The 25,879-nt window shown below is 38.2% G+C and overlaps 1 protein-coding gene and 1 long non-coding RNA gene across 2 annotated transcripts; both read right to left on the bottom strand.

Annotated features, from left to right (window-relative positions):
• Positions 1-907: 907 nt before the first annotated feature.
• On the bottom strand, positions 908-5,239 carry LOC120742798. Its single transcript, XR_005697961.1, has 3 exons — positions 5,177-5,239; positions 3,505-3,544; positions 908-3,396 (listed from the first exon to the last, which is right to left on the bottom strand). It is a non-coding gene; the product is annotated as an uncharacterized LOC120742798 (long non-coding RNA).
• Positions 5,240-5,256: 17 nt separating this feature from the next.
• Positions 5,257-25,569, bottom strand: LOC120742786 (Fc receptor-like protein 5). The gene is made up of 16 exons (XM_040046228.1): positions 25,390-25,569; positions 22,014-22,295; positions 20,556-20,822; positions 19,312-19,578; positions 14,288-14,551; positions 13,910-14,185; positions 13,453-13,761; positions 12,186-12,443; positions 11,380-11,628; positions 8,154-8,273; positions 7,979-7,994; positions 7,808-7,899; positions 7,533-7,580; positions 6,746-6,761; positions 6,064-6,155; positions 5,257-5,411 (listed from the first exon to the last, which is right to left on the bottom strand). Exons 2-16 carry the CDS (start codon positions 22,024-22,026, stop codon positions 5,257-5,259), a joined length of 2,442 nt encoding a protein of 813 aa, XP_039902162.1. The 5' UTR covers positions 22,027-22,295; positions 25,390-25,569.
• Positions 25,570-25,879: the final 310 nt, after the last annotated feature.

The raw sequence follows: 25,879 nt of genomic DNA, 5'->3' as shown, positions 1-25,879 counted from the left end.
ATTCTTAAAGTCTCATATGTTGAATTGAACTATGTGATCTGTTCAAAGCCTCCCAGTCAGTGCTGTTCTCCATGACTGTCTGACTGTGCATGATGTTATCAGCACAAACACTTTAAAAGTGATCATTTAGGACTTCAGCAATAATACAGACAGCAATGTAGTTAGCAACAAAGCAGTTAGTTTTATTGGGAATCAACTTAAAAAACAAACAAACATCAGTCTCCTATTTTCTATCACACAGGAAAGAAGCATCAATATCTGATAAGACGTATTTATGTATTTATTTATTTATTTATTTATTTTTTTTGGGGGTGGGGGGGGGGGGGGTTCAACAGGAGAAGAATATCTCTAACAAGTTGATTTGTTCACATCTTAATTTTTAAGTGAAATGTGCATTCTCTGTTTATACACCATGTATATAAGGCGACCGTCCTTTTGCAGTATTTTTGTGTGCTGCGTTTTTCTGTCTTAACAAAAGGGGAACAAATGTGTTTAAGTTCACCCAGGATGATTTGTTTTCATTTTCACATGGTCTTACTGAGGTAATGCGAAAAGACTATGTGCACCTTAGCATATGCTACTTCCGGTGGCACCCAAAATGCACACAGATGGAAGCAAAAGGTGAACTTAAATACAGCTTTAATGCTGGACGACAAAACAGAAAACTGGCTGAAGTAAAATACAAAATAAACTTACGCAGGCAGACAGAACACACAACATGAATGAGGGTAGATCGCAACACTTTTGCACTTTTGCAAATATGTAATGTCCTGATAAATCGAGCAGATATTTGAAGTTTACACAGCTACATTCTCGACTGAAAATATCTTAAGCATTTATTTTGTGACCAAGAAAGAGTAATATTAAAACAAAGTAGCTGCCGCCATTGTTGGAAACTAGAATTCTGGGTTAGATCGGGCCACAAAGAATACACCCGACCCATCCTTCCAATCTAGGGAAAAGGACACATTTGGAGGAGTCTTTGAGGTTGGACAGTCTTCGTTGCGTTGCTGTAACGTTATCGACCTACAAATGCAGCCTGCAAAGGATGCAGCCCCTGAATTTGGACACAGCTACGATACTGGAGACGGCTTCTTCTTGTTTTTGTGTTGAACACTAGCTGACCTGATCGTGACTAGTCAGCGAATCGTGGCAACCCCAGTTGTTATTATTGGATGACTCTACACAGGTTTAGCTGAGAGGTCGGTGACAGAAAGTGATTATAGGGTTGTAGCTTACACCGTCCCGATCATTGTGTTCTTATTTCTTAGAGCAAAAGAAGTGTCAGTCTGGACAAATGAACAGAAAAACTAAACAGAGGCAGATTCTGTTGGCATTGATATTTTTTATATTGTCATTTGTGCTAAAATATATAGATATATAATCATTGCCTTTATCTGTCCTAATATGGCTATAATTATGAAGAAGTCAGACAGTCAGAGGATTTATTTTAAACCTTCTACTATTTCCTTTATCTGTGTCTGTGCTGACAAAATGTGCTTTCTTTATTTAGAGTGCAGCTTAGTCCAGAGATGAGCTATGTTATACATTAGGAAAGCACCATGTTCAGTTTCTTCTAAAGTGCAAGACTTCACACCTTTAAATGTTTGTTTGAGACATGACTTATTACAAGTTCCTGTTTTTATAGTTTAGCAAGGTGCTTGTTTCTGCTTTTCTGCATACCTCATACACACGGTTTAAGTTCATTGAAAGGTCGCGTGTCTATGTATGGTATAGCTGGAAACACACACACGCACACACACACACACACACACACACACACACACACACACACACACACACACACACACATGCAGTCTGAGCAGAAGAAAAGCTGCTCTGGAAACAGGAGCAACAGTTTGACAGGTGACCAGAAAGATGGTGAAGCTCAGCAAACACGAAGCAATTTGATACCAGAACAAAAGAGAAATGTCTCCCAAGAACAGCAACGACTTCACAGTTTAAAGAAGAGCGATGATTCATAACCATCAAAGAGCAACTCAGAGGATAAACAGAAGAAAAGTGATTTGATTGAGAGGAGAGTGATTCTCAGAGACGGTCACTGAACAGGAGACGTGACGACTTTCAGGACGCCTCACTGACATTCATTGATGCAGATGATGATTTGACTGTGACTAACCCGAAGATAACAGTTATATTTGTTACAATTTATGATATTTTGACTCTAAATGATGTATTTTTTATTATCGTAAAGCATTTCTAAAACCAGTAACACTGAGATTTTATCCACTTCTGTCTGTAGTTTTGTGTCATGGTCACAAGTCTGTGAAAACAAAGTGAGTGTAATCTCTAAGAGTTCAAACTTAAGTGCAAATTAAAATATTTTGATGAAAAAAAAATCATAAATGTTTACATGAACCAAATCACAAAAACTGGAAGATGGAGGATGGAAAACATGGAAAACAATCAGGTACTGAGCAGAATTAAAGTGTGGAAATGTCACATCAGGTGTTCAGCATTAAAGGGGACATGAAACACTACATGTATAAATGCTGATGTACATCATGGAGCCCAGCTCTCAAAAACTGACACAGATGTAACTCTGACTGTGAAGCTTAATTTAAGAAATAAGTGCTTAGAGTTATAAAAAGATGTTCAGCGCCATCTTCTGTCAGTACAGAGCATCACATCACCAGGTCAGTTGGTTCGTTTCAGTCAAAGACTCACATCAGTTTATGTTAAGTAACTAATAGCAGAACCAATAACTCAGTGAAAATAAGGACACTTAAACTAAACATCAGTTTAATGGGGTCACTGTTGTGCTGCTCTCAGCTGCAACAATGAGTTTTATGTTAAAACGGAGGATATACTGTCTGCTTTCACCGTCTGTCTCTTTAGCAGTAAGAGGTTCTGCGCTGTTTGGTTAGCTGCACTGACACAGGAAAATCCAGCTGTTAGCTGTAATGTTCAGGTCTGTGAAGCACTTTATGAACGAGGACTTCATGAAGGAGAGTCTGTTTGACATGTTTTGTGAACTTTACGTTCTTATTTCTTAAATCCAGTTTCACAGACAGTTACATCTGAGTCAGTGTTTGAGAGCAGGGCTCTAAGATGTAAATTATCGTTCATACATGTGGTGTTTTTTTAATGTCCACTATAAAGGACAAATATAATTTCATGCATTTGAACCTGTTTTACATACAAGAACATGTTTGAGTAAATATTTAACTATTTTTCACGTAGAACCACTTAACAGTGTCCCAGCTGTAGATCTTCTGTCGTGAGCTGAGAGAAGAAGTGTTTCTATAATCTGCTGCAGAGGACTGTGGAAATGTTTGCTGCATAAATCAGCAGCTACAAACACTGAGAACCTGCCTGGATATCAGCATAAGGACGTGTGTGAGGGGTCACTGGCTGCCCCTGTGTCTGTCCCACCTGTGTTGGAGAACAATAAGGTTTATTATGAAAGCATTGTCTCCCCTTGATGCAAAGTGAAGTTCTGTTTTGTGTTTGAGTCTTTACAGGTGTGTAATGTTACTGTACCTTATAGGATTTGTTCAGAAGGCGGAGACAGACTCTGTATCTGTGTGGACGAGGAAAGCATCTGGTTTTACTTTCATGTAAACATCTGGCCTCAGACACATAACTTATCATTTGTAATTTGTTCTGTGTTGTAAAGATTTTTTTTGCAAAACATGTGAAGCTGAAACACTTCTCTATCTTCTTCTGTATCAGTAAAAAAACATTAAGACCTCTCCTGGGAACTGACAGTGACTTGAAAAAGTATCATACCCTTTGAACGTTTACACATTTTGTCACCTTACAACCACCAACTTAAATGTTTTTATTAGGATGTTCTGTGATAGACCAACACAAATAGTGCAGAACTGTGAAGTGGTATGAAAATGATACATGGTTTTCAAAATTTTAAGCAAATAAAACTCTGAAAAGTGTGGCATGCATTTGTTTTCAACCCACCTTCGTCAATACTTTGTAGAGACACTGCTCGCTGCATTTACAGCTGCAAGTCTTTCGGGGTTTGTCTTTACCAGCTTTGCACATCTACAGACTGAAATGTTTGACAATTATTTGTTGCAAAATGGCTCAAGCTCAGCCAGACTGTGAACAGCAATTTTTCAAGTCTTGCTACAGATGCTCAGTGGGATTTAGGTCTGGACTTTGAGCCATTCTAACACAAGAATATTCTTTGATCTAAACCAGGGGTCGGCTGGTGTCCTGCAGGTTTTAGAGATCACCCTGGGTTTGCAGTTGTAGCATGCTTTTTCCATTTTTGGATGATGGATTGAACAATACTCCTTGAGATGTTCAAAGCTTGGGATATTTTTTTATTACCTAACCCTGCTTTAAACTTATCTCCAACTTTATCCCTGACCTGTCTGGTGAGTTCCTTGGTCTTCATGATGCTGTTTGTTCACTAATGTTCTCTAACAAACCACTGAGGCCTCCACAGAGCAGCTAAATAGGTGACTTCTGAAGGTAAATGAATGCACTGGATTTTAATGAGGGATATCAGAGTACAGGTGGCTGAAAACAAATGCACGCCACACTTTTCAGATTTTTATTTGTTTAAAATTTTGAAAACCATGTATCATTTTCATACCACTTCATAATTATGTGCTACGTTGTGTTGGTCTATCACAGAAAATCTCAATTTAAAAAAAGGTGTCAAAATGTGTAGAAGTGCAACAGGTATGAATACTTTTCAAGGTACTGTAAGCTCATGCTTTGTTCAGATTGATCAGAAATGTCCAAGTGACGAGTTTAATGTTGAAGGAAGTGATCAGAGTAAAATACAGCTTTATTATCCACTTAGCTTTGGTCCAGACTAATAATTGGCTCTTAGTGCAGTGGCACTTTGATATCACTGTAATGTGTTGTCATGCTAATAATGCCAGTAATAGATTACTTTGGCTTGCAAAGCAAACGTGTAGCTTACAAAGAACGATGAACATATGTTTTAATTCTTCATTTGTTTGGTGTTTAACTGTTTTCCCATCTCACTAAATACACAGATTTAAAAAGGTGAAAAGAACAAAATAATACATTTGAATAAATGTCTGTGTTTTCTAACATGAGAAAAATGCCGCTGGACCTAACTTATATTAATAAGTCCACCCAAAATTAATTTCATACTAATTAAAAAAACTTTCCAAACCAGGTTTTCTTTTTATAAAATTAACTTTGGTGTACTCACTCTTAGTTCTAAGCTCTTTAAACTCAATAAGAGAGGAGGTGACGTCATCGTATTCATCTGATCCTGAAATGTTCATATTTTTATTTACAGGATTGTAAAAACATATCACATGAAATTAGTTTCATTAAATCAAAACCAAGTTTCATCTCTAACTGCTCTGTGATTTCCAGCACATATACTGTACCATTTCTGTTGTTTTTCACTTGTGTGACTGATTCATAGACGTCAGCAGTACCTAAAGAAAAAACAAGCCAGGCTCACATTAATCATTTTATTACAGTTACACTAAAGATCAGAGCAAACACAGAAACACTGTGTGAGTCAAAACCAGGACTGTAAGATCTTTAAATGTTCTTTAAAAAACTGCTGAACACAAACTGAACCTGATAAATGTTCGTGTTAATGGAGGTTTAATAAAAGTCAGTATCCATCCATCCATTCGCTTCTGCTTATCCTTTTCAGGGGCGCTGGAGTCTATCCCAGCTGTCATAGGTCGAGAGGCAGGCTACACCCTTAATGTGTGTGTATGTGTTAGTCCCCATAGGGAAATAGTTCCTCTGCATTTAACCCATTCACCCAGTGAAGCAGTGGGCAGCCACCAATGCAGCGCCCGGGGAGGAGTGTGTAGGGACGGTACCTTGCTCGGGGGTACCTCAGGGTAGCCGTTCAGTGGAGTTGAACCCCCGACCTTCCGATCATGGGGCCACCACTCTACCTACTGAGCTATCCCTGGACAGGTCGCCAGTCTGTCGCAGGGCTCACACACAGGGACAGACAACCATTCGCACTCACATTCACACCTATGGGCAATTTAGATTGATCAATTAGCCTTTCCCCACTAAAAGTAAATATTAATAATGATAATAAAGATTGTTTTAAATACTGACCATGTTGAAGAGAGCCGTACACATGAGTTTCATTCAGGTTGACTCCATGATTTGTGGAGGAGCCCGGACTGTGACTCTCAGACTGGATCGACCTAAAACAGGAAATAAACACAATTGTCATGGTCCTCGGTCTTTTGACCCAACGGTTTGTGTTTTTCATTATTATGATCTTGTGTTTGTTCTGTTTGTGTACTGGGGTTTAGACTTTTTAGTTCCTAGAGTTTGGTTTCTGTGTTCCCTCTGTTTAGAGTCTGCACCGTGTCTCTGTGCATTTCCTGTTTTATTGTGAAGATCCATGTCTTCTGTTAGTGTGTTCAGTTTATGTTTTCCCCTGTCTCGTCAGTTCAATTTGGTTCAGCTGTGTCTTCCTCCTGTTTGCTATTCCTCGTTTTCCTCTGTGTGTATTTATAGTGTGTGTCCTCGTGTTCTTGTTGCTGGTTCGTCTGTGTTCTTTCCCTGCATCATTCTGTGTCGTCCCCCGTGTCTCCCTGCGTCATCATTTTGCCTTTGCTGTTTCTGTTTGTTTCACCTCTTTATGAATAAAACTCATTTGCATCTCAGCTGCCTGCATCTTGGGTCCTAATTCTCAGCCTCCACTCATCTGCCACGGCAGACGTGACAACAATAAACTCAAAAGTAACTGATGTTTGTTTAAAATAATAATAAAAAGTATTTTACCAACCTGGTGAAGCAGGAATCTGTAAGATAAGATAAGAATACTTTATTAATCTCAGAGGAAACTAAGTGGTCACAGTGGCTCAAAGACAGTAAGAACAGTAACTGACTAAAACTAAATAATATAATATATCACAAAGTATGAATAATAATGCACACCACAAAAAGTAGAGAAGTTCAATTCTGTTGTACCAGCTGCAAATGGCAGCATTTCACCGTGTAGTCGATGGATGTTAGTAGCAGCAAGTATAGAGTATTGCACATTGAGATATTTACAGACACCAGTGTGTGCATGTGTGCTTTCACATGATGATGTATGTTGTAGAGTCTGACAGCAGCTGGAAGGAAAGATCTCCTAAATCTCTCCTTCACACTGTGGGTGCAGCAGCCTGTCACTGCAGGAGCTGCTCAGTGCTGTCAGAGTGACCTGCGTGGGGTGGGAGGTGTTATCTAACAGGGGTGACAGCTGAGCCACCATCCTGTCACTGACTGCCTCCACTGGGTCATGAGGACGTCCCAGAACAGAGCTGGTCTTCTTCATCAGACTGTTCAGATTCTTTCAATTACAATTATTAGGTTTAATTGTTTCACTGATATTTTGTGTCATCAGATCAGAATGAATGTTTGAATATTTAAAGTGAATGTAGTAAATAAACTCTGTAAAACTATCTAATAGTGAAATGTTCATATTTTATTTAAAGGTTTGTAAAAACATATCACATGAAATTAGTTTCATTAAATCAAAAACAAGTTTCATCTCTAACTGCTCTGTGATTTTCAGCACATATACTGACCATTTCTGTTTGTCACTTGTGTGACTGATTCATAGACGTCAGCAGTACCTAAAGAAAAAACAAGCCAGGCTCACATTAATCATTTTATTACAGTTACACTAAAGATCAGAGCAAAAACAGAAACACTGTGTGAGTCAAAACCAGGACTGTAAGATCTTTAAATGTTCTTTAAAAAACTCGTGAACTCAAACTGAACCTGATAAATGTTCATGTTAATGGAGGTTTAATAAAAGTCAATATTAATAATAATAATAAAGATCAGTTTAAATGCTGACCATGTTGAAGAGAGCCGTACACATGAGTTTCATTCTGGTTGACTCCATGATTTGTGGAGGAGCCCGGACTGTGACTCTCAGACTGGATCGACCTAAAACAGGAAATAAACACAATAAACTTAAAAGTAACTGATGTTTGTTTAAAATAATAATAAAAAGTATTTTACCAACCTGGTGAAGCAGGAATCTGTGAAAGAGACAAATGTTATTACACATGTTTGTCATGTATAAATTGTTCCACTGATATTTAGTGTCATGAGATCAGAATACATGTATATGTGTGAATAATTAAAGTGTATGTAGTAAATAAACTCTCTAATACAGCATGAAAAGAAGGGGCTCTTACACTTGGACTGTCTGCAGCGACACAACAAGAGCAGGAGAATAATAATGAGAGAGACTCCACAAACCAGTCCAACCATCAACCACACAGGAGATGAAGAGCTGTCAGCTCCTGACACAGTTACTGCAACAAACAATAATTAATTATTAATAAACTGTAAAAGAAGAACTCTGAGAGCACAAATCTCTGCTAAGGCAGCTCACTCTGTTGACAGCATTTACTTTCAAAGAAAAAAAAATTGTATTTTCAGTGTATTTTTTTTTTTTTTATTTGTACTGTGAGAAGTTTGTAGTTCAGTAAAATAAGTCCAAAAGCAGATTTGTTTCAACATGACAACAAGGGGAGATGTGAAATGTAAAAGTGAGGTCAGAGGTCAAACAAATTATAATTTAAATCTTTATAAAGTATTTTCTATATGTTGACAATACACAACACCTTTGTAAGAATTATAGTTTATGTTATAAGGATTTTTTTAGTCATAAAGTTGACCTTGAAGACCTCGGTGGCTGTAGCCAAATGTTAATGGATAGTTAACATGACTGCAGCTCGTCAGTGAGGTAACCAGGCAGGTCTGCTGGGATCCTTTCTAGGAAAATAAGGTTTGTATGTGATAGGTTTGTAGCTTGAACCTATTCGCTGGAACGTTGAAGGCAATATAATTACACAGCAAGCAAGACACGAAGTAGGCAAAGTTCTTCAAGTTTCTCGTGCACGGGAGAGAACCGGACAAACGCCGTTCCTTCGCTTGACCCCAGTTGCTCTCGTCCGTTCTCCCGTAACTCTGCTCTTTTATTGAGGTTACATGAATATGCATAGGTTCATTAACATATGACGTCTACATACACACAAAGAGTACCTTGCCTTTGTGTGTGTGTGTGTGTGTGTGTGTGTGTGTGTGTGTGTGTGTGTGTGTGTGTGTGTGTGTGTGTGTGAGGTCAAGATGTGACCCTGTGAAGACTCCCCAAAGCTGGTGCCAGGAGTCTAGCGGGTCCATCTGAACAAAAGGCTCTTATACTTAAAGAGATATACGTGTGTTTGCTATATCAACAAAGAGAAGATAGGATGTCTCTTATGCTCCCAGGATGTGGGTGTGCATTCCACTCTAGAATGCACACCAAGCCTTTGCAGCCTGCTAAAGATCACAGTCCTATCACTGCACAATTGATTATACACCTCTAAGCATATATGGTTAAATATTTCTAAGCATAAATGACAATCAACAATACAAAACCTAACAGTATGCTAACAGATTTTCCCCTTGTTTCAGTTTCTTCATGCTTCAAGATTCGTTTTCATGCCATCATTCACCTCCAGTCAGACGCCTGCCACCTTGGATCATTGCCCCCCTTTTCACCACCACCGCTGCCCCCCTCGGAGCCTCTTCCTCACTTGCCTGCCTGCCCATCGTTCAGCAGTTTCCACAGACCTCTGCCTTCATCCACTAAACCCAGCTAGTCTGGACTCCAAGTAAGGCATAGTTGCAGCCACTTTATGAACACTCTCTGTCTTGTCACATTCCCTCAGATTTCCTGCCCTAACTGCATCTCTACCACCTCAGACGCTTGAGAGACTTCCAACTGCCCTCCAAGGTGCTCAGGAACTTTTACTCCTGCACCATAGAGAGCATCCTGACGGGAAACATCTTAACCTGGTTCGGGAACAGCACCATGCAGGACAGACGAGCTCTACAGAGGGTTGTGCGGTCAGCTGAGCGCACCATCCGCTCCGAGCTCCCTGACCTGCACTCAATCTACAGCAGGCGGTGCTGGACCAAGGCCAGGAAGATCGTGAAGGACCTCAGCCATCCCAACAACAGACTGTTCTCTCTGTTGAGGTCAGGAAAGCGATTCCGCTCCCTGAAGACCAACACAGAGAGACTGAGGAGGAGCTTCTTCCCGCAGGCGATACGGTCTCTCAATTACACCACCACACAGTACTGACCCACACATACAGTTCTTACACACACACTGGACATTCTGGACATTGTTTTCACTTCATCACTTAAATCACTTTAAGCATATTTGCACTGCACAAGTTACTAAATAATGTGGATTGCACAACACTGGACATTATATTCTTCATTTCCAGTTAATACTTGTACAGCTGCTGTTATTGTGTATATATTTATTTATGGGCGATCGTGGCTCAAGAGTTGGGAGTTTGCCTTGTAATCGGAAGGTTGCCGGTTTGAGCCCCGGCTTGGACAGTCTCAGTCGTTGTGTCCTTGGGCAAGACACTTCACCCATTGCCTATTGGTGGTGGTCAGAGGGCCCGGTGGCGCCAGTGTCCGGCAGCCTCGCCTCTGTCAGTGCGCCCCAGGGTGGCTGTGGCTACATTGTAGCTTGCCATCACCAGTGTGTGAATGTGTGTGTGAATGGGTGGATGACAGGTTGTGTAAAGCGCTTTGGGGTCCTTAGGGACTAGAAAAGCGCTATACAAGTACAGGCCATTTACCATATATTTCTTCATACATTCTTATATAGTTCTATATTGGGTATTTTGTTGTACAGTTATTTTATTTTCAACTTTAATTTATATATTTTATCTTATTCTTTCCCAGTTAAATTTACCCTTCATTCTAATTTGTGTTGTACAGTTATTTCATTTTTAACCTTAATTTATATTTTATTCCTTCCTAGTTAAATTTATCCTTTTTAATTTTTCATACTTATTTCCTATCTTATTCATAGCCTTTTCCTTTTTTGTTTTCTTTAGGTCACGAGCAGTTGTCCAAGCATTTCACTACATATCGTACTGTGTATGACTGTGTACGTGACAAATAAAATTTGAATTTGAATTTGAATTTGAACTGCTCTCTCCTCTCCCACAGATCTGCCGCCCTCACACTGTTATGTCCGCTCCTCTGGCCTGTCTCTCTCACCTCAGTTAAGATGTTTTTGTAGGACTCACTCCTTAAGTTTAGGTTCATTTATGTTTTGTTCTTGTTGACTGAGTCAAAGCTCACAATCTGTTGTGTTAAATTATTTATCCTTTGTTTGAGTAAACTTTGACTCATTACTTCCTCTGCTGTTTCCACCTGAGTCCATCACTTGAGTCCTGAATCACAACGATATCAAACCTGACAATTTAGAGATATTACATAATAGTTTTATAAAGTTCTGACTAAATAGACTCAGGTGGCTTCAAAACATTAAAAGAGATAATATGATGTTATTTCTCAGTCATGAAACTCATTTACAGAAAGACACACTGTTTTGATCCTGCTCACCTTTAACTGACATCCAGCTCTGTGCTGACTCTCTTCCTGAGTACTGACACTTGTAGAAACCTTCATCAGACTTTGACACTGCAGAGATCTTCAGCTCCCCTCGGGGATCATTTTGAATAAGTTTGTCATTGTGATAGAAAAACACATTGGAAAGTATTTTTTGTGTTTTCAAACTGCAGCTCAGATTAACAGAAGCTCCCTCAGTCACAGGATGAACAGGACTCACCAGGATAGGAACATCATCATCATCTGTGAAACAATCACACACAATTGTTTCAGTCACATCAGCTGGTGCACACTTTTAGAAAAAGCTGTGAGTCGTGTCTCATGATCTACATGCAGACCTGGTTTTCTGAGTGATTATGAGGACTGGAAATATAGTTGGGATGTTCCCAGCAGGAGTCAAATTATTGACGGTGACATTATTGAATGGTTGAAGGTGAAATTGTAAATGTTTGTATGTTTGTGTTATTTTGCATGATGTGTTTCACAAATTTCTCTGAATTGAGACATTAAAGGTTCATCTAATCTGATGACAGAGATGTTGAGCTTTGTTGAGTTTTATTCTGACAGAGAAAATAAAAAATACTGTTGGCAAATTATGACAAACTGGATTATGAAAGGATGAAGAGAAATTAGACCAACAACCAAGAATATTTTGATGCTTTGTTGCCTGAAACTGTCTGAAATTCTCAGTTTTGTTTGTGTTGCCACATAGAATTACTTCACATACAGCAAAGCTGGGACAAATGTTCATGTGACGTCTAAATCATTCAGATCCAAGAAGGAAATGTATAATAACATACTCTGTACAGTGATGTTGACTGCACTGCTGAACTCTCCTGATCCAGACTCACACCAGTACACTCCAGTATCTGACTTTGATGTGTAGATGTTACATGTGGATCCAGTCATTCTCCTACAGTCAGAGAGTCGGCCGTCCTCAGAGAACTTCCTCACTCTCCACTCAGTGAAGTTTCCCTCACAGGTCAGTGAGACAGAGTCAGAGGTGAAGTGTTGCACTCTGTCAGGACTCACTGTGAGAGACGCTGCTGAATGAACATCTGGAAACAACATGCAGTGAAGAGACAAAGCTCACAGATGTTAGGATTCAAAATATCACAGTGAGAATATTTGTTTGAAGCTTTTGTTTTGAAGATCAAATTTAATAGTTCAATATGATAAAGAGTTTGTTTGGTGAGACAACACTGAGTCTGACAACAAGCCCTGAATCACACAGACAGTCAAATCAATGGAAAACAAAGGAGCCGAATACTGACATGTTTAAGATGATCTAACCCACATGCTTTATCTGCTGGCAGCTCATGTAGAGCTTGGTACAGGTCATGTGACATCATGAGCTTTGAGTCATCACTCTCAGCATCATCCACCTGATACAGATCACTCTGAACACACTTCAGTCATTTGCTGTAATGTTTCTGCCATAATTCTGTGATATTGTCTGTTTCACAGATTCCTTCTACAGTGAGATATTTTGCAGCAGCAGGACCAAAACTAAAAACCTTTGAAGTATATTTTAAATGAACAATAACAGCAGCTGTTATTTGTGACGTCTTCTTCTAGCGTCCATCTGTAGTCAGTGTTTGACTTGTATTTGTCAGAGCTGTTAACCTGCCTGCTGACATCTTTGTTTCTTTATTAACTATATTTGACTTTTTTATCTGAACACCTACCTGAGCACTAAACAAAGAGTCTTAACTGTGTAAGTCCTGTCTGTGCACTAAGTAAAAATAATCAGTACAAACAGTAACATGAGTTTAAATATCAAAGTAAAAGTATTTAAATAGAAAACATTTAAAACCTCATAGAGGTCTTTTTTTCATGTTATCACATTAAATAAAACTGAAAAATAAGAAAAGGAAAATAAATTCAGTTTGGTTTGATTACAGAGAGAAAGGAAAACATTCAGTTCATTTTTTCTTTTGGGGAGTTTTGATATAAACGGAGATAAATGGTTGTCATGGAGATGAGATTTTAATGGTCTAAATCCTGGTGAATAAAAATGATGAGCTAACATGAGCTTATTGAAAGGACAGAGAGAATCAAACTGACCTGCAGACCAGACAAACTTTGGTCGACTGTGATCAGTGTGATACTCTGGGTCTCCTCTTCCAGCTCTGCACACATATCCTGCTGTGTGTGTCTGTCCATGAATGATGTAGGAGTCCTGTGCAGTCCCACTGCCATCAGGTAGCAGCTCATAACTGTAGGATTTATAGTTGAATGTTTTCAGATCAGGAACAGCTTTATACCAGTAGAAGCTCCATCCTGCAGACGGATGTTCAACCTCACAGTTCAGAGTTACTGAGGCTCCAGGACTCAGCCATGATGGAGACACAGTGAGGACAGGACGGGGTTCATCTGTTCAACAAAGATTTTCTCTCAGTGAACATGTAGTACAGTCTCTGAACAGTGAGCTCAGTTTATACAAAGAATAATAATCTCAGTCTATATGAACAGAAACACATTTTACAAAGTGTTCAAACAGCTTAAAGCAAACATGACTTACTGTCAGAAACTGTCAGTGTGACTGAATCACTCCACTCTGTTGTTTTATTCTGTGAACTTTTCATTCTGCCCTTACAGAGATAGTTTCCACTGTTGGATGATGAAGCATAAATAATCCTGTATTCATTTTGATTTGGAGGTTTTCTGATGCTGTTTGTTTCCCACTCATAATCCCACTCAGTGTCTCCTCCATGGATCTCACATCTGACAGTGATCGTCTCTCCTCTGTATATCTCAGACCAGTTTGGATGCAGAGTCACAACAGGCCTGTTTGACACTGTTAATGTTCAAGAAAGTACAATAAAAACACATGAAAGAAAAAAGGTTCAGTTACCATCAGATGTAGTGCTTTGTGGGGAAATTTAAAGTTTAAACTCACTAGTTGTGTCAATCCAGACTGACTCACTGTCCTCTGTGTAGTAAACTGGTTCTCCTCTTCCTCCTCTGCAGCTGTAGCGTCCTCCCTCTGAGACACTGATTTGTCCATTTGTCACAGGTTGATAAGATTTCCCATCTCTGTACCAGTAGTATTTCCATCCAGATGATGATGATGATGATGATGGGTTCACAGAGCAGGTCAGGGTCACACTGCCCCCTACTGGAACAGCTGTCCTATCAGCTCTCAGTTCAGCCTTTGGTTTCGCTGCAGTTCAGTTTAGAACAAGAACATAAAAGTAAAAATGACTGAATCAGAACAATTTAAAGATGGAAACATGTGAATGATCAAATATCACAAAACCATAGTTGAGATAAAACAAACTGTGTCACACAAAATATTCTGTAATACTCTTTTGATCAAAACAGTGAATTTTTTTATTTACTTTTGTGTATTTTCATTTATTACATACATGCACATTTCAAATAATTAATTTGAAGCATGACTGAGTTTATTGATCGATAATGAGGAAGTAACCCAGGTTAATATGATCTGATTGTATTTTGAACATGTGAGAATTGTTCCTAAATGAGTGTGAGCAGTTATCATTTCATTGGTGTTGTTCTTTACTTTTGTTTTTGGTGTATTGGGATTTGGTGAGTAACAGTTAGTTTTCTTTGGTGTCAGTTAGCACGTTATGTCATTGTGTTCTTTACTAAATCTGATGTTGAAGCCTCTGATAGCTAAGATGAGACCTAGTATTTGTGTTTTATATTCTTTTGCTGTGGAAGCTGACATTTCCTGTCGCACAGATGTCTTTAGACCACACTAATACGCACAGTCAACTCCAGAGGTGTGGACTCGAGTCACATGACTTGGACTCGGGTCAGACTCGAGTCATTAATTTTATGACTTTAGACTTGACTTGAAAAAATGTTCTAAGACTTGTGACTTGACTTGGACTTTTACACCAATGACTTGGGCCTCGAATTGGACTTGAACCGGTTTACTTGAAAAGACTTGATATTTCACCCCAAATATAAAATTTAACATGCATATTATATAGAGATTGAAAATGTGACGTCATTCAGGGGTAGAACCACAAAGGATTCTGGGAACTCGTGGCAAGAGGTACTAGCGCACGCAGGCTTTCAATTGAAATCAGTCACACAGCGATAAAAAGAAACACAAAAATGTCAAGAAGCTGTTGTATTATTAACTGCAATAGCCGGTCGCATGACAGCCACGGGAAGCCGACGGGTAAAGAGATCGGTTGTTATCGGATTACGTCGTTGAAGAGAAATTGTTCGAGCCATGTTTCCGAAGTAACAAAGAGGCGACGGATGGCCTGGATTGCAGCCATTCAAAGATCAAATATAACGTCCCAGAACACTCCAGCTCACAGGTTAGTCTGCTCCAAACATTTCCACAAAGGTCAGTCTGCTGTTGTAGTTAATGCGTCATTTTTCTTAACATAATTGGTGATATAGGTTACAAGCAAGTCTGGCGCTGAACAGAAATTGTCGCTCCTTTGTTTATTGTGCATAAATAGTAAATTGTCCTGACACAATATTGTGTTTCGCTTCTATTATTATGGTACATTGACAAAAACATATACTTTTATTCACAGGATAAAACAGGTTTTTTGTATCACTAATTGTCCAGTACGATTACAGCATACAATATTATTGTCACTGCTACATTTCTCTGATGCTACCAGAAATTATTTCCACTACTAATTAATTACCATTGAGCTCAAAGGTCCTATTAATAAACGGTCAAGGAATGTGTATTTATGACGACGATTTGTGAGACTGGTAAACTTATGATACGTACGATGGTCTTTACTTTCTACACGGTGCATTTCAAGGTCCTGCACCCATCCGTCGGTAAACTGTACCTGGGCTTGTTGCAGTGACCGGAAGTTACTAAACTTCACGAGTGTATGCACTCACTCCAAGAACCGTATAATTATAAATATGCATATAAATATGCTACGATGAGATAGCTGACTTCATCTAACTAGCAAATGTTGTCCAGGCTACGTTGGTGATGCAGTTTTTTTTTTAATATGTATGATATTTTTGTCATGCGATTTTAAAGCCGGTCCTACAACCGCATCCAAGAATAACATGCAGCTTATCTCAGAACTGTCGGTGAAAATTATTCTTGGAGCTAGGTTTAATTGAGCTGCATTTTAAAGAGGTGTAATTTCACAATTTGTGTATATTTTCTAAGTTCACTATTTTGTCATGCGTTGAGAAAAACACAGATTTAAAAATTACATGGTCTAATATTTACATTTACATATAACTGCAACATTCTTTTTTTCTTTTTTTTTTTTTTTAAAGACTCAAAAGGACTTGAAATTCAAAATTTCAGACTTGTGACTTTACTCGGACTTTTACACCAGTGACTTGAGACTCGACTCTGACTTGCCTGACATTACTCGAGACTTGACTTGTGACTTGAGGATAAAGACTTGAGACTTACTTGAGACTTGCAAAACAATGACTTGGTCCCACCTCTGGTCAACTCTACTGCTGACATTGCAGGGAGCAGTTTGGATGTGATTTCCAGCTGAGCTGTTAGGAATGCTGGAATAAGACTCCAGTGTTTGTGTTGCAAAACAGATCAGGTTTATTAGCCGAGAGCAGATCTCAGAACTGAAATCTGAGACTGTTGAATCTTGACGGTTCTGTTCCTGATGGATCAACTCATATTCCAGAGATCAGGAAACTGACTCACACTTCTGAACTGTGACACGACTCCACCATAAACTCTGTTACTGCGACACACAGAGGATTTAACAAGAACTGATTCCACACCAGACTGACTGTGAAAGGTTTCTCTGTAAATCTGTGGACAGCTGATTTTGTGCGTTCAGTGTTGTAATTCCATTCATTGTGTTGGTGTTGTACTGGTAACTCACTGTGTTACTGATTATTCCTAACCAGCCACTCTGCAGGTCTAGTGAGTAAACTGAGCCGACTTATATTGATCAAAGTTTGAAGAGCAGCTGAAAGAAAACTGGTTAACCCTGTAGGAGCTAACACAGGTTAACAAGTAGTTAACACAGATAAGAGTCAAACTAACCTGAACTAGACAGAGAGAGAGACATTTATTCATATTGTTGTTTAATTTTATTTAAATATTTTATTCTGGTTTTCGGATGCATAACTTAATGTAAACTGGAAATTGTTGTATATTTCCGTGTCTTCTGTTTCTCACCTACAAGTTCAAAGTTCACCCTGATCCTGGTATGTATTATTGGTTATTGGTTGGTATTTTATTTTTATTTTAATGTTGTTTTACCTTTAGTGAAGTATTGAGTTTTCCCATGTACCGTGAATGCACTGCTGCACTGCTTATGTTAACTTTCTTTGCGCAGAAACAGCAGTTCATAGTTCATTAAGTGAAAAACATGCAGTGTGTGTTGATCATGAGACCAGACTCTTTAACTCAAACCTTAAACCTCTAAGATTGATTTCAACAATGGGCAACATGTACGGGCTCAAATTGTGGTCATAAATATTTTGTACTTGTAAATCAAATGTGTATTTGTGAACTGAGGTTTGTTTTGTAACCTTGTAAACCAAAATATGTGAAAATTGTATGTTTGTGCATCTACAGATGAGAGTGAGTGAGTGAGTGAGTGAGTGTGTGAAAAAGATTTGTGTTTGTATAAAAATATTTACACGAGTTACAATTTTTTTTGTTAAGGTCTGCTTACTGAAACAAAGCAAAAACTATTTGTGATTTTATACTACACACAGTAATTTTGACCTAATTTTTCTTCCTTTCAGCTGATTGGTTAATGTCATATCAATCACAAATGTAACAATCCAATCAGAAAACGGATTTGGCTGCTTGTCGTGCTTTACTGAGCTTCAGGTCCTGGAAGGGTAATACAGGTTAGTGATGTGCGATACCACTGATTTCCTTTCCGATCCGATACCAAGTAAAGTTATGGGTGGTATCGATGATACTGATCCGATACTTTGTACAAAAACTTAATGTTTCATTGTATTTCATAATGCAATATTTAAATTGTATTATGTAATTGTAATAATACTATTATGAAAGGCATAAGAGGAAGTAATTCCTTCCAATTTAGACGATCCAAATCATATAGAAATATATATCATATCAATATCATATTTAAAATATCGATATTTTAATATGAGAATTTGTTTTAGAACATAAATTACAGGTATCGGAAGAATTGATATTTCAATATCGATCCGCACACCACTAATAAAGTTTAAAGCTGGAGGATCTCTATATAAATATCCCATACAAGCTAGGTCCAGAAACCTTCGGTAGCTGTTGAAATAATAAAGTTGTGGTATGTCAGTGGTTAGAAATACCATTATTACTTTAGGATTAGTTTAACACAAAGTCAGTGTTGACCCGGGACTATTGCTGTGAGTCACAGTGCGCAGCATAAAGGCCCTTTCACGCGCTACTAATGCTAAATGCTAACTAAAAGCAAAGGATCCAGAATTTGTTGCGCTGGCCACTGAGCTCTACCTGTACTAAATGCACCTGCTCCTTGTAGTTTCTAGCTCTGACTTTATGTCCTCTACTAGAGTTTGTGGTGTTTTATCTTTAATTGTTTAATAAAAACATGTATCGCTAATTCATAACGAAGAAAGCTTTGTAACTCTCCCCACTAGTGAAGACTGTCATTTCCACAGCACTGCTTTCCCCCCCGAGGTCCGCAGCACTGTTGAAAAGGCTCTGGAGGCCCCTGTGTAAGCACGTAAACCTGTCACACAAAAATCACCAAACTGGGACAAACACTGTTTTCCTGTTCTGTAGAGCTGCACAGCAGAGACGATACTCTGATATGTTTTTTGTCTTCACTGTGAGTAAAAAGTTGCTTTTCATGTTTTTTTGTTGTCAAACTGAAACCAAAATATTTTAGTGAGCAGCACAAAAGAATCAGCTACAAATCTGCAAGAAAGCAAGTTTTCACTTATTTTAACAAAACAAATTATCTGTACGGAACATCTTCAACTTACATGATACAGTCAGTCCAGGAACTTTACTCCAATATGTTAACAAATAGTCCCTTCTGCCCCGGCAGCTGTACAACCCACTGTCAGACTCAGTAACTGTGATGATTCTGTAGGCATTGGATGTTGGAGGTGTGTTTAACTTGGCTGGTCTCCATTCATACGTCCACTGAGCTCCTTCACGTCCCTGAATCTCACATCTGACAGTGACTGTCTCACCGCTGTATATCTGAGTCCAGGATGGCTGCAGGGTCACAGTGGGCTTACTGGGAACTGTTCACAGAAGAATGATCCAGTTAGAGAAGAGAAACATAAAAACTCTGCTGTTTATAACATAAGAGTAGAGTCATTGCAAAACCGCTGGTTCACAGAGAAACAAGTTAAACATAACAAAAAGTCACAACACAAAAGTTTCAAACTGTAACACAATATTTTCAGTAAAATGTTAAAGGTTAAGTCTTTACTTTAGTTTTTGTTTAGATTCCAAAAAGTTACAGATTATTTTTTTCATGAGTTGACAGCAGATTAAGAAGACTGGAAGAAATCATCATGTGAGAAATGTTTTCTAAAAGTTGTGATGAGGTCATCATGTGAAACTGGTGCAGTTGCTGATTTGGGACATTGGAGTGTGTCACACTTGTAGTTATTGTATAACAAACAGGTTCTTGTGGCTCTGACTGATTTTCCATGAACTGAACCTTAAACCACTGATCCACTAATGCATCTGTTCTACACTGGAGGTTCTTCTAGCTGTCGTATCATTAAACATATTATGACGCTCATGAACACCTTTATTTTTCATTAATTAAAATAACTGAATGCCATTAACAATAATTACATGAAAGAATCTAAGTGGAACCTGTAATGTAGCAGAACAGTCTCTAATAAAATGAGGTTATATTGTAGTCAAACCTGAAACGTCGAGGAATTAATGTAAAAATGCTAAAAACAAGGGAAGTAACTGATCTGCAGTGATAAACTCCACATGTGCAGCCATGAGGTCAAGACGGGACAGACTGGGATTATTACATTTGGACTGAAATCTTTCATCAAACTAACAAAATCTTTTTCAGATGTTTCACTGAGTGATTATTAAATATCTTTATAATGATACGAAAAGATATTTGAAACTACTTTTTATCCGAAACAACAAAATAAACCTACAGTGCTGTTGAAAGACAAAGTGTTTGGTTGAGTTGATGAAACATTGTTCAGTACAAATTAAGATGTCTGAAATATGTCCAACTTACTTATTACTCTCAATGAGGTGCTGTCACTCCACTCTGTCCAGGAAGAGCCTCTTGTGCCCCGACAGCTGTATCCTCCACTGTCAGACTCAGTAACTCTGTTGATTGTATATACACTGGATGTTTCATGTATGTTTTTCTGGCCTCCTCTCCATTCATACGTCCACTGAGCTCTTTCACCTCCATGAATCTCACATCTGACAGTGACTGTATCACCGCTGTATATCTGAGTGTAGGATGACTGCAGGGTCACAGTGGGCTTAGGCAGAGCTGTTCAAAGAGAAAATATCCCATCATCAGACTTATAGAAATATAAAATGATCATTAAAGCTTTCCTGGTTTTATTGCTCTTGTTAGTGGTAACAACATTTTTTTCACCCCAGTGACAATTTGACTGAAAATCAACAATAAAAAGGTAATAAAAAAAATCAGATTAAACCTTAAACCTTAAAGGAGATTAGGAATCTGGAGAACTGGGCCAGAGGAACAACCTCCTTCTAAACGTCAGTAAGACAAAGGAGCTGATAGTGGACTTCAGCACTAAGCAGGAGAGGAACTACCAGACCCCCGTCATCAACGAGTGCCCAGTGGAGAGAGTGGACAGCTTCAAATACCTCGGAGTTCACATCACGCAGGACCTGTCATGGTCCTGTCACATCAACACCGTGGTGAAAAAGGCCCGTCAGCGTCTCTACCACCTCAGACGCTTGAGAGACTTCCAACTGCCCTCCAAGGTGCTCAGGAACTTTTACTCCTGCACCATAGAGAGCATCCTGGCGGGAAACATCTTAACCTGGTTCGGGAACAGCACCATGCAGGACAGACGAGCTCTACAGAGGGTTGTGCGGTCAGCTGAGCGCACCATCCGCTCCGAGCTCCCTGACCTGCACTCAATCTACAGCAGGCGGTGCTGGACCAAGGCCAGGAAGATCGTGAAGGACCTCAGCCATCCCAACAACAGACTGTTCTCCCCTCATGTGTCTCATTCCCTCATTTCGCTCAGTGTATTTCAGACCTGTGTTTCTCTCTGTCAGTGTCACGTCGTCCCCTCACCATGCTGCGTGTTTCCGTGCTCCCTGAGATCTGTCACTAGTTTACAGGTTTCCCAGTGTTTTTGTTATTAGTTCCCAGTTTTTTGTTTCATTTTGTTTTTTGCAAGTTTTTTTTCTTTTCTGAAAATTAACCGCTGCAGTAAAGCAGCCTTTTAAGTTCATTGCTCTGATGATTGTTTTGCGTTTGTGTCCTACATCCTCCCTGCCACACAGCCGTATCATAACAGTTTCACTGTGAGTGATTGCTGTGGATTTTATGTAAAACTTTAAAATTTGTTTTACGGTACTTTTAATACTAAAATAAGAACAAATCCTGCAGTTTTATTGAAAGACATGATATTTTGTTGTGTTTTTGCATCAAACGTTGTGCAATAGAATTAAAAACAAAGGTGAAATATGCCCAACTTACATATTATAGTCATTATGATGATGTCACTCCACTCTGTCCAGGAAGAGCTTCTTGTGGCCCGACAGCTGTATCCTCCACTGTCAGACTCAGTAACTGTGATGATTCTGTATTCACTGGATGTTGGAGGTGTGTTTAACTTGGCTGGTCTCCATTCATACGTCCAATGAGCTCCTTCACCTCCATGAATCTCACATCTGACAGTGACTGTCTCACCGCTGTATATCACACCGCTGTTTAACTGAGTCCAGGATGGTTGCAGGAACACAGTGGGCTTAGGAGGAGCTGTTCAAATAAACAGATATCATTAGCAGATTGATAATTTGACATGAAAATCAACAATAAAACTTTTTATTTTTATTAAATAAATTAAACCAGGTAATTTACTGATCTTTATATTTGACTGTTTACTTATTTCTACATATTTTCATTTACTTATTTATACATTTATGAACATGTAACCTATGAGCTGTAAGTTAGCTGTTGTTTGCAAACAATGCTGTTAAACCTCCAATATATCCAAATAATCTTCATTCAGAAAAAAAAATAATTCTTTCTTTTTCCATAAATTCATGATATTTAATTTGGGAATTACAAGATGAACAAATCAAAAAACTGTTGCTATGAGTAAACATACCAGCAGTTAGAGAAAGGCTAACATAGCAGAGCAGTCTCTCCTAAAATGAGGCCAAATTGTAGTCAAAGGGAAACTTTGAGGAATTAGAAAAAGTAAAAATGCTAAAACTAAAGATCTGCATCATGACACTGAGCTGCAGTGATGAAAAGAAACTGAGCTGAATAAACTGGGATAATTAAATCTGAATTTAGTTTTTCAACAAATGTACTGAATATGTTTTTTCTTACAACTGTATGTTGTTATAATTAAATTAAAACACTGTTTTATGCTACTTTTGATACAAAATGAAAAACAAAACCTGCAGTGTTGTTGAAATACAAAGTATTTTGTTGTGTTTTTGGATGAAACATTGTGTAGTATAAATTAAAATGAGTGAACTGTGTCCAACTTACATAATACTCTGAATGTGAAATTGAACCAGCCCACTGATATCTGAAGGAGGAGGTGAGTCTTTTATGTTAATGTGTCTAGTTGAGGGAGGCCCCTTGGGAATTGTATTTTTTACACTATTTATTTGGTAATCAAAGAGTAATTTGAAGGCAGACTGTGCCAAAGTTCAGGCAAAACAATCACAAAGGTGTGTTTGTTAGGATGCCTGGGTCGTTGACCCATAACGAACGTCATTTTTGCAAAGGCCCTCAGGAGGCAGAGTCTGGCTTTTACAACAGAATTTATTTATTTCTCAAACTAGAGACTGTCATCAACGATCACCCCCAGAGTTTGTACAAAGGGAGTTCTGAACTTTTTCAGAGGAACAAGGTTAGATTAAGAGCAAACCGAGGTTCAGAAGGTTCAAATAATGCAATCTGTTTTTTGATTGTTTACATATTTTAAAAATTTATTGGCAACCATGATTTTATGTCATCACAGCAGTCTAGCAAAACTTTTAAATAGACTGTAAAATTTTTTTAATGTCATCTGTTTGGAAGGATGTTTTATAGGAGTTTGAGGGGCAGCTAACATTAAAATCCCCAAGAGTTAGAATGCAGTCAAATCTTTATGTGATTCCAAAGAAAAGGGTGGGAATAAAATCCTTGTTTAACTTGAGGGGATGATAAACAAGCACAAGAGGAGACAGATCCACCATAAATAATTATAGTTCAGAGCTGCCATAAATATCAGCAGTGAGGTGTTGGCATATTAAAGGGGTTTTAAAACAGATGCAAGACCTCTGCTGTAACCAGTTTCCTGCAGGAAGCTGCCTGTGACTGTTGCAGGTGGTGAGAGCTTTAAGTCAGCTGAAAGAATTAAAACCTTTTTAGTTCCACCAGGTCTCAGCACAGAGACATATTTTAATTGGCTTTGCTTTGTTTAAAAATGTATATCCAAAGACTTACTTAGGTTATATTTGCCACTATTTAATAGCATAATTACAAACCTTTAAGCAGTAAAAATGTCTTCTGCACCATTTTATAGATAAGAACTTAAATTTCAATCATTAAAAATATAAAAATGTAATAAATAGTTTGTACACATGTCATGAGTCTTGTGCAAAATTTAAAAATAAATGAAAAATAAAACAGTATATTTAATCATAATATTTATCCATGCCTGCACAGTGTTATATTTTTAGGATTAGCATGGTTTGCAATATTAACGTGGTCTCTGTGGTTCCTCTGAATCCAGGTGTGAGGACATAAGACATGTAAATAGTGTCTTTGTCTTAAAATGATAAAACATTTTTTATTCTTTTGAATTATTTCCTAAAAAGATAAACACATGACTGCTTTTGTCTTGTGACAAGGAGACAAAATTTATTTTTCTTTACTTCTGAATTTTTGTTGTTGTTGTTGTTGCTGTCTTGAAATCTCTTCCAGCAGAGATCAGCTGGTGGCAGCATGTGTTCAGCCAAGGAGATTCAATGACAGCGTTTACAGTTTTGTCTGAGTTTAGCTGGAGGACATTAGCTGACATTTAGTTTGAACCTCACACAGACAGTCATTAAGAGAAATCATCATAGGTCACATGATCTAAGTGCAAGTACTGCGTATGTGTGTCATTAGCATGAACATGAAAAGATGCAGCATGTGTCTCAATTATATGTCCAAGAGGAAGCATAAATAAGACTGAGCCCCTTCTAGTCTACACAGTAGTAGATTGTCTCCATTTGTTTTCTACAACATTTGATATAAATTATTTTTTTAGCAGTGTCTTCATACTGAGACTTTGTAAAATAATCATAATGTAAACGTGTGGCAGGAAACAGCAAAATGTATAACTTATAAAAACCTTATGAAGCAGGTCTTTAAGAAATTATGTTCTAACAAACCATTATTTGTGATTCATTTAAAATTAATAAATAAATTCATGTCATGAACATCAGTTAGTGGAATCAATCTAAGCGTAACCTCTAATGAGAAAGGCTAATGTAGCAAACCAGTCTCTGATAAAATGAGGCCAAATTACAGTCAAACCTGAAACTTCAATGAATTAACTTCAAAAATGCTAAAAACAAAGGAACTAACTGATCTCAGTAGCTGCACATGTGAAGCTACTGGGGTGAAGAACTGGGAAAATTACATTTGTATTTAATTTTTTCTTCATACTAACAAAATGTTTTTCAGTCTTCAGATGTTTAATTTTGAGTGATAACTGTTTATTTCTATAAGTACATCAAACCTTTTTTTTTGCTACTTTTGATAATAAACAAAAAGCCTTAAGACATTTTTTTAATCTTTTTTAATGAAACATTCTGGAATATAAATTAAAACACATAGTGTGAGTGAAATATCTCCAACTTACATTTTACATTCAGTGTGATGACATCACTCCACTCTGTCCAGGAAGAGCTTCTTCTGCCCCGGCAGCTGTATCCTCCACCATCAGACTCAGTAACTGTGATGGTGCTGTATTCGCTGGATGTTGGAGGTGTGTTTAACTTGGCTGCTCTCCATTCATACGTCCACTGAGCTCCTTCAGCTCCCTGAATGTCACATCTGACAGTGACTGTCTCACCGCTGTATATCTGAGTCCAGGATGGCTGCAGGGTCACAGTGGGCTTGGGAGGAACTGATCAAATAAAACATATCATTAGCAGAATTATAGAAAATCATCATTGAAACTGTCCTGGTTTTTATTGATTTTAATGATTATTATAATTTTTAATCATTTTTATTTGAAAATTAAAAAGGTGATTTGATGATATTTAGAATCAGCAGAGTGAATGACAACAATCCATAACCCCGAGTTTTCTGTTTCTGTCTCACTTTGTGTGTTTTGGTCTTAATGTTGT

This window comes from Simochromis diagramma, unplaced genomic scaffold (genome assembly GCF_900408965.1).
Source record: "Simochromis diagramma unplaced genomic scaffold, fSimDia1.1 OVJJ01000388.1, whole genome shotgun sequence".
Classification (NCBI taxonomy): domain Eukaryota; kingdom Metazoa; phylum Chordata; class Actinopteri; order Cichliformes; family Cichlidae; genus Simochromis; species Simochromis diagramma.
This window is presented reverse-complemented; position numbering and strand designations above follow the sequence as displayed.

Bases quoted from the DNA above. Each gene is read 5' to 3' on its own strand.
- LOC120742786 (XM_040046228.1), bottom strand. The intron at 12,444-13,452 runs GTCAGTTTGATT...TGTTGTTTCCAG, and splicing joins AAAGTTTGTCTGGTCTGCAG to ATGTTCATTCAGCAGCGTCT. The intron at 8,274-11,379 runs GTGAGCAGGATC...TGTTTGTTGCAG, and splicing joins GAGCTGGATGTCAGTTAAAG to TAACTGTGTCAGGAGCTGAC.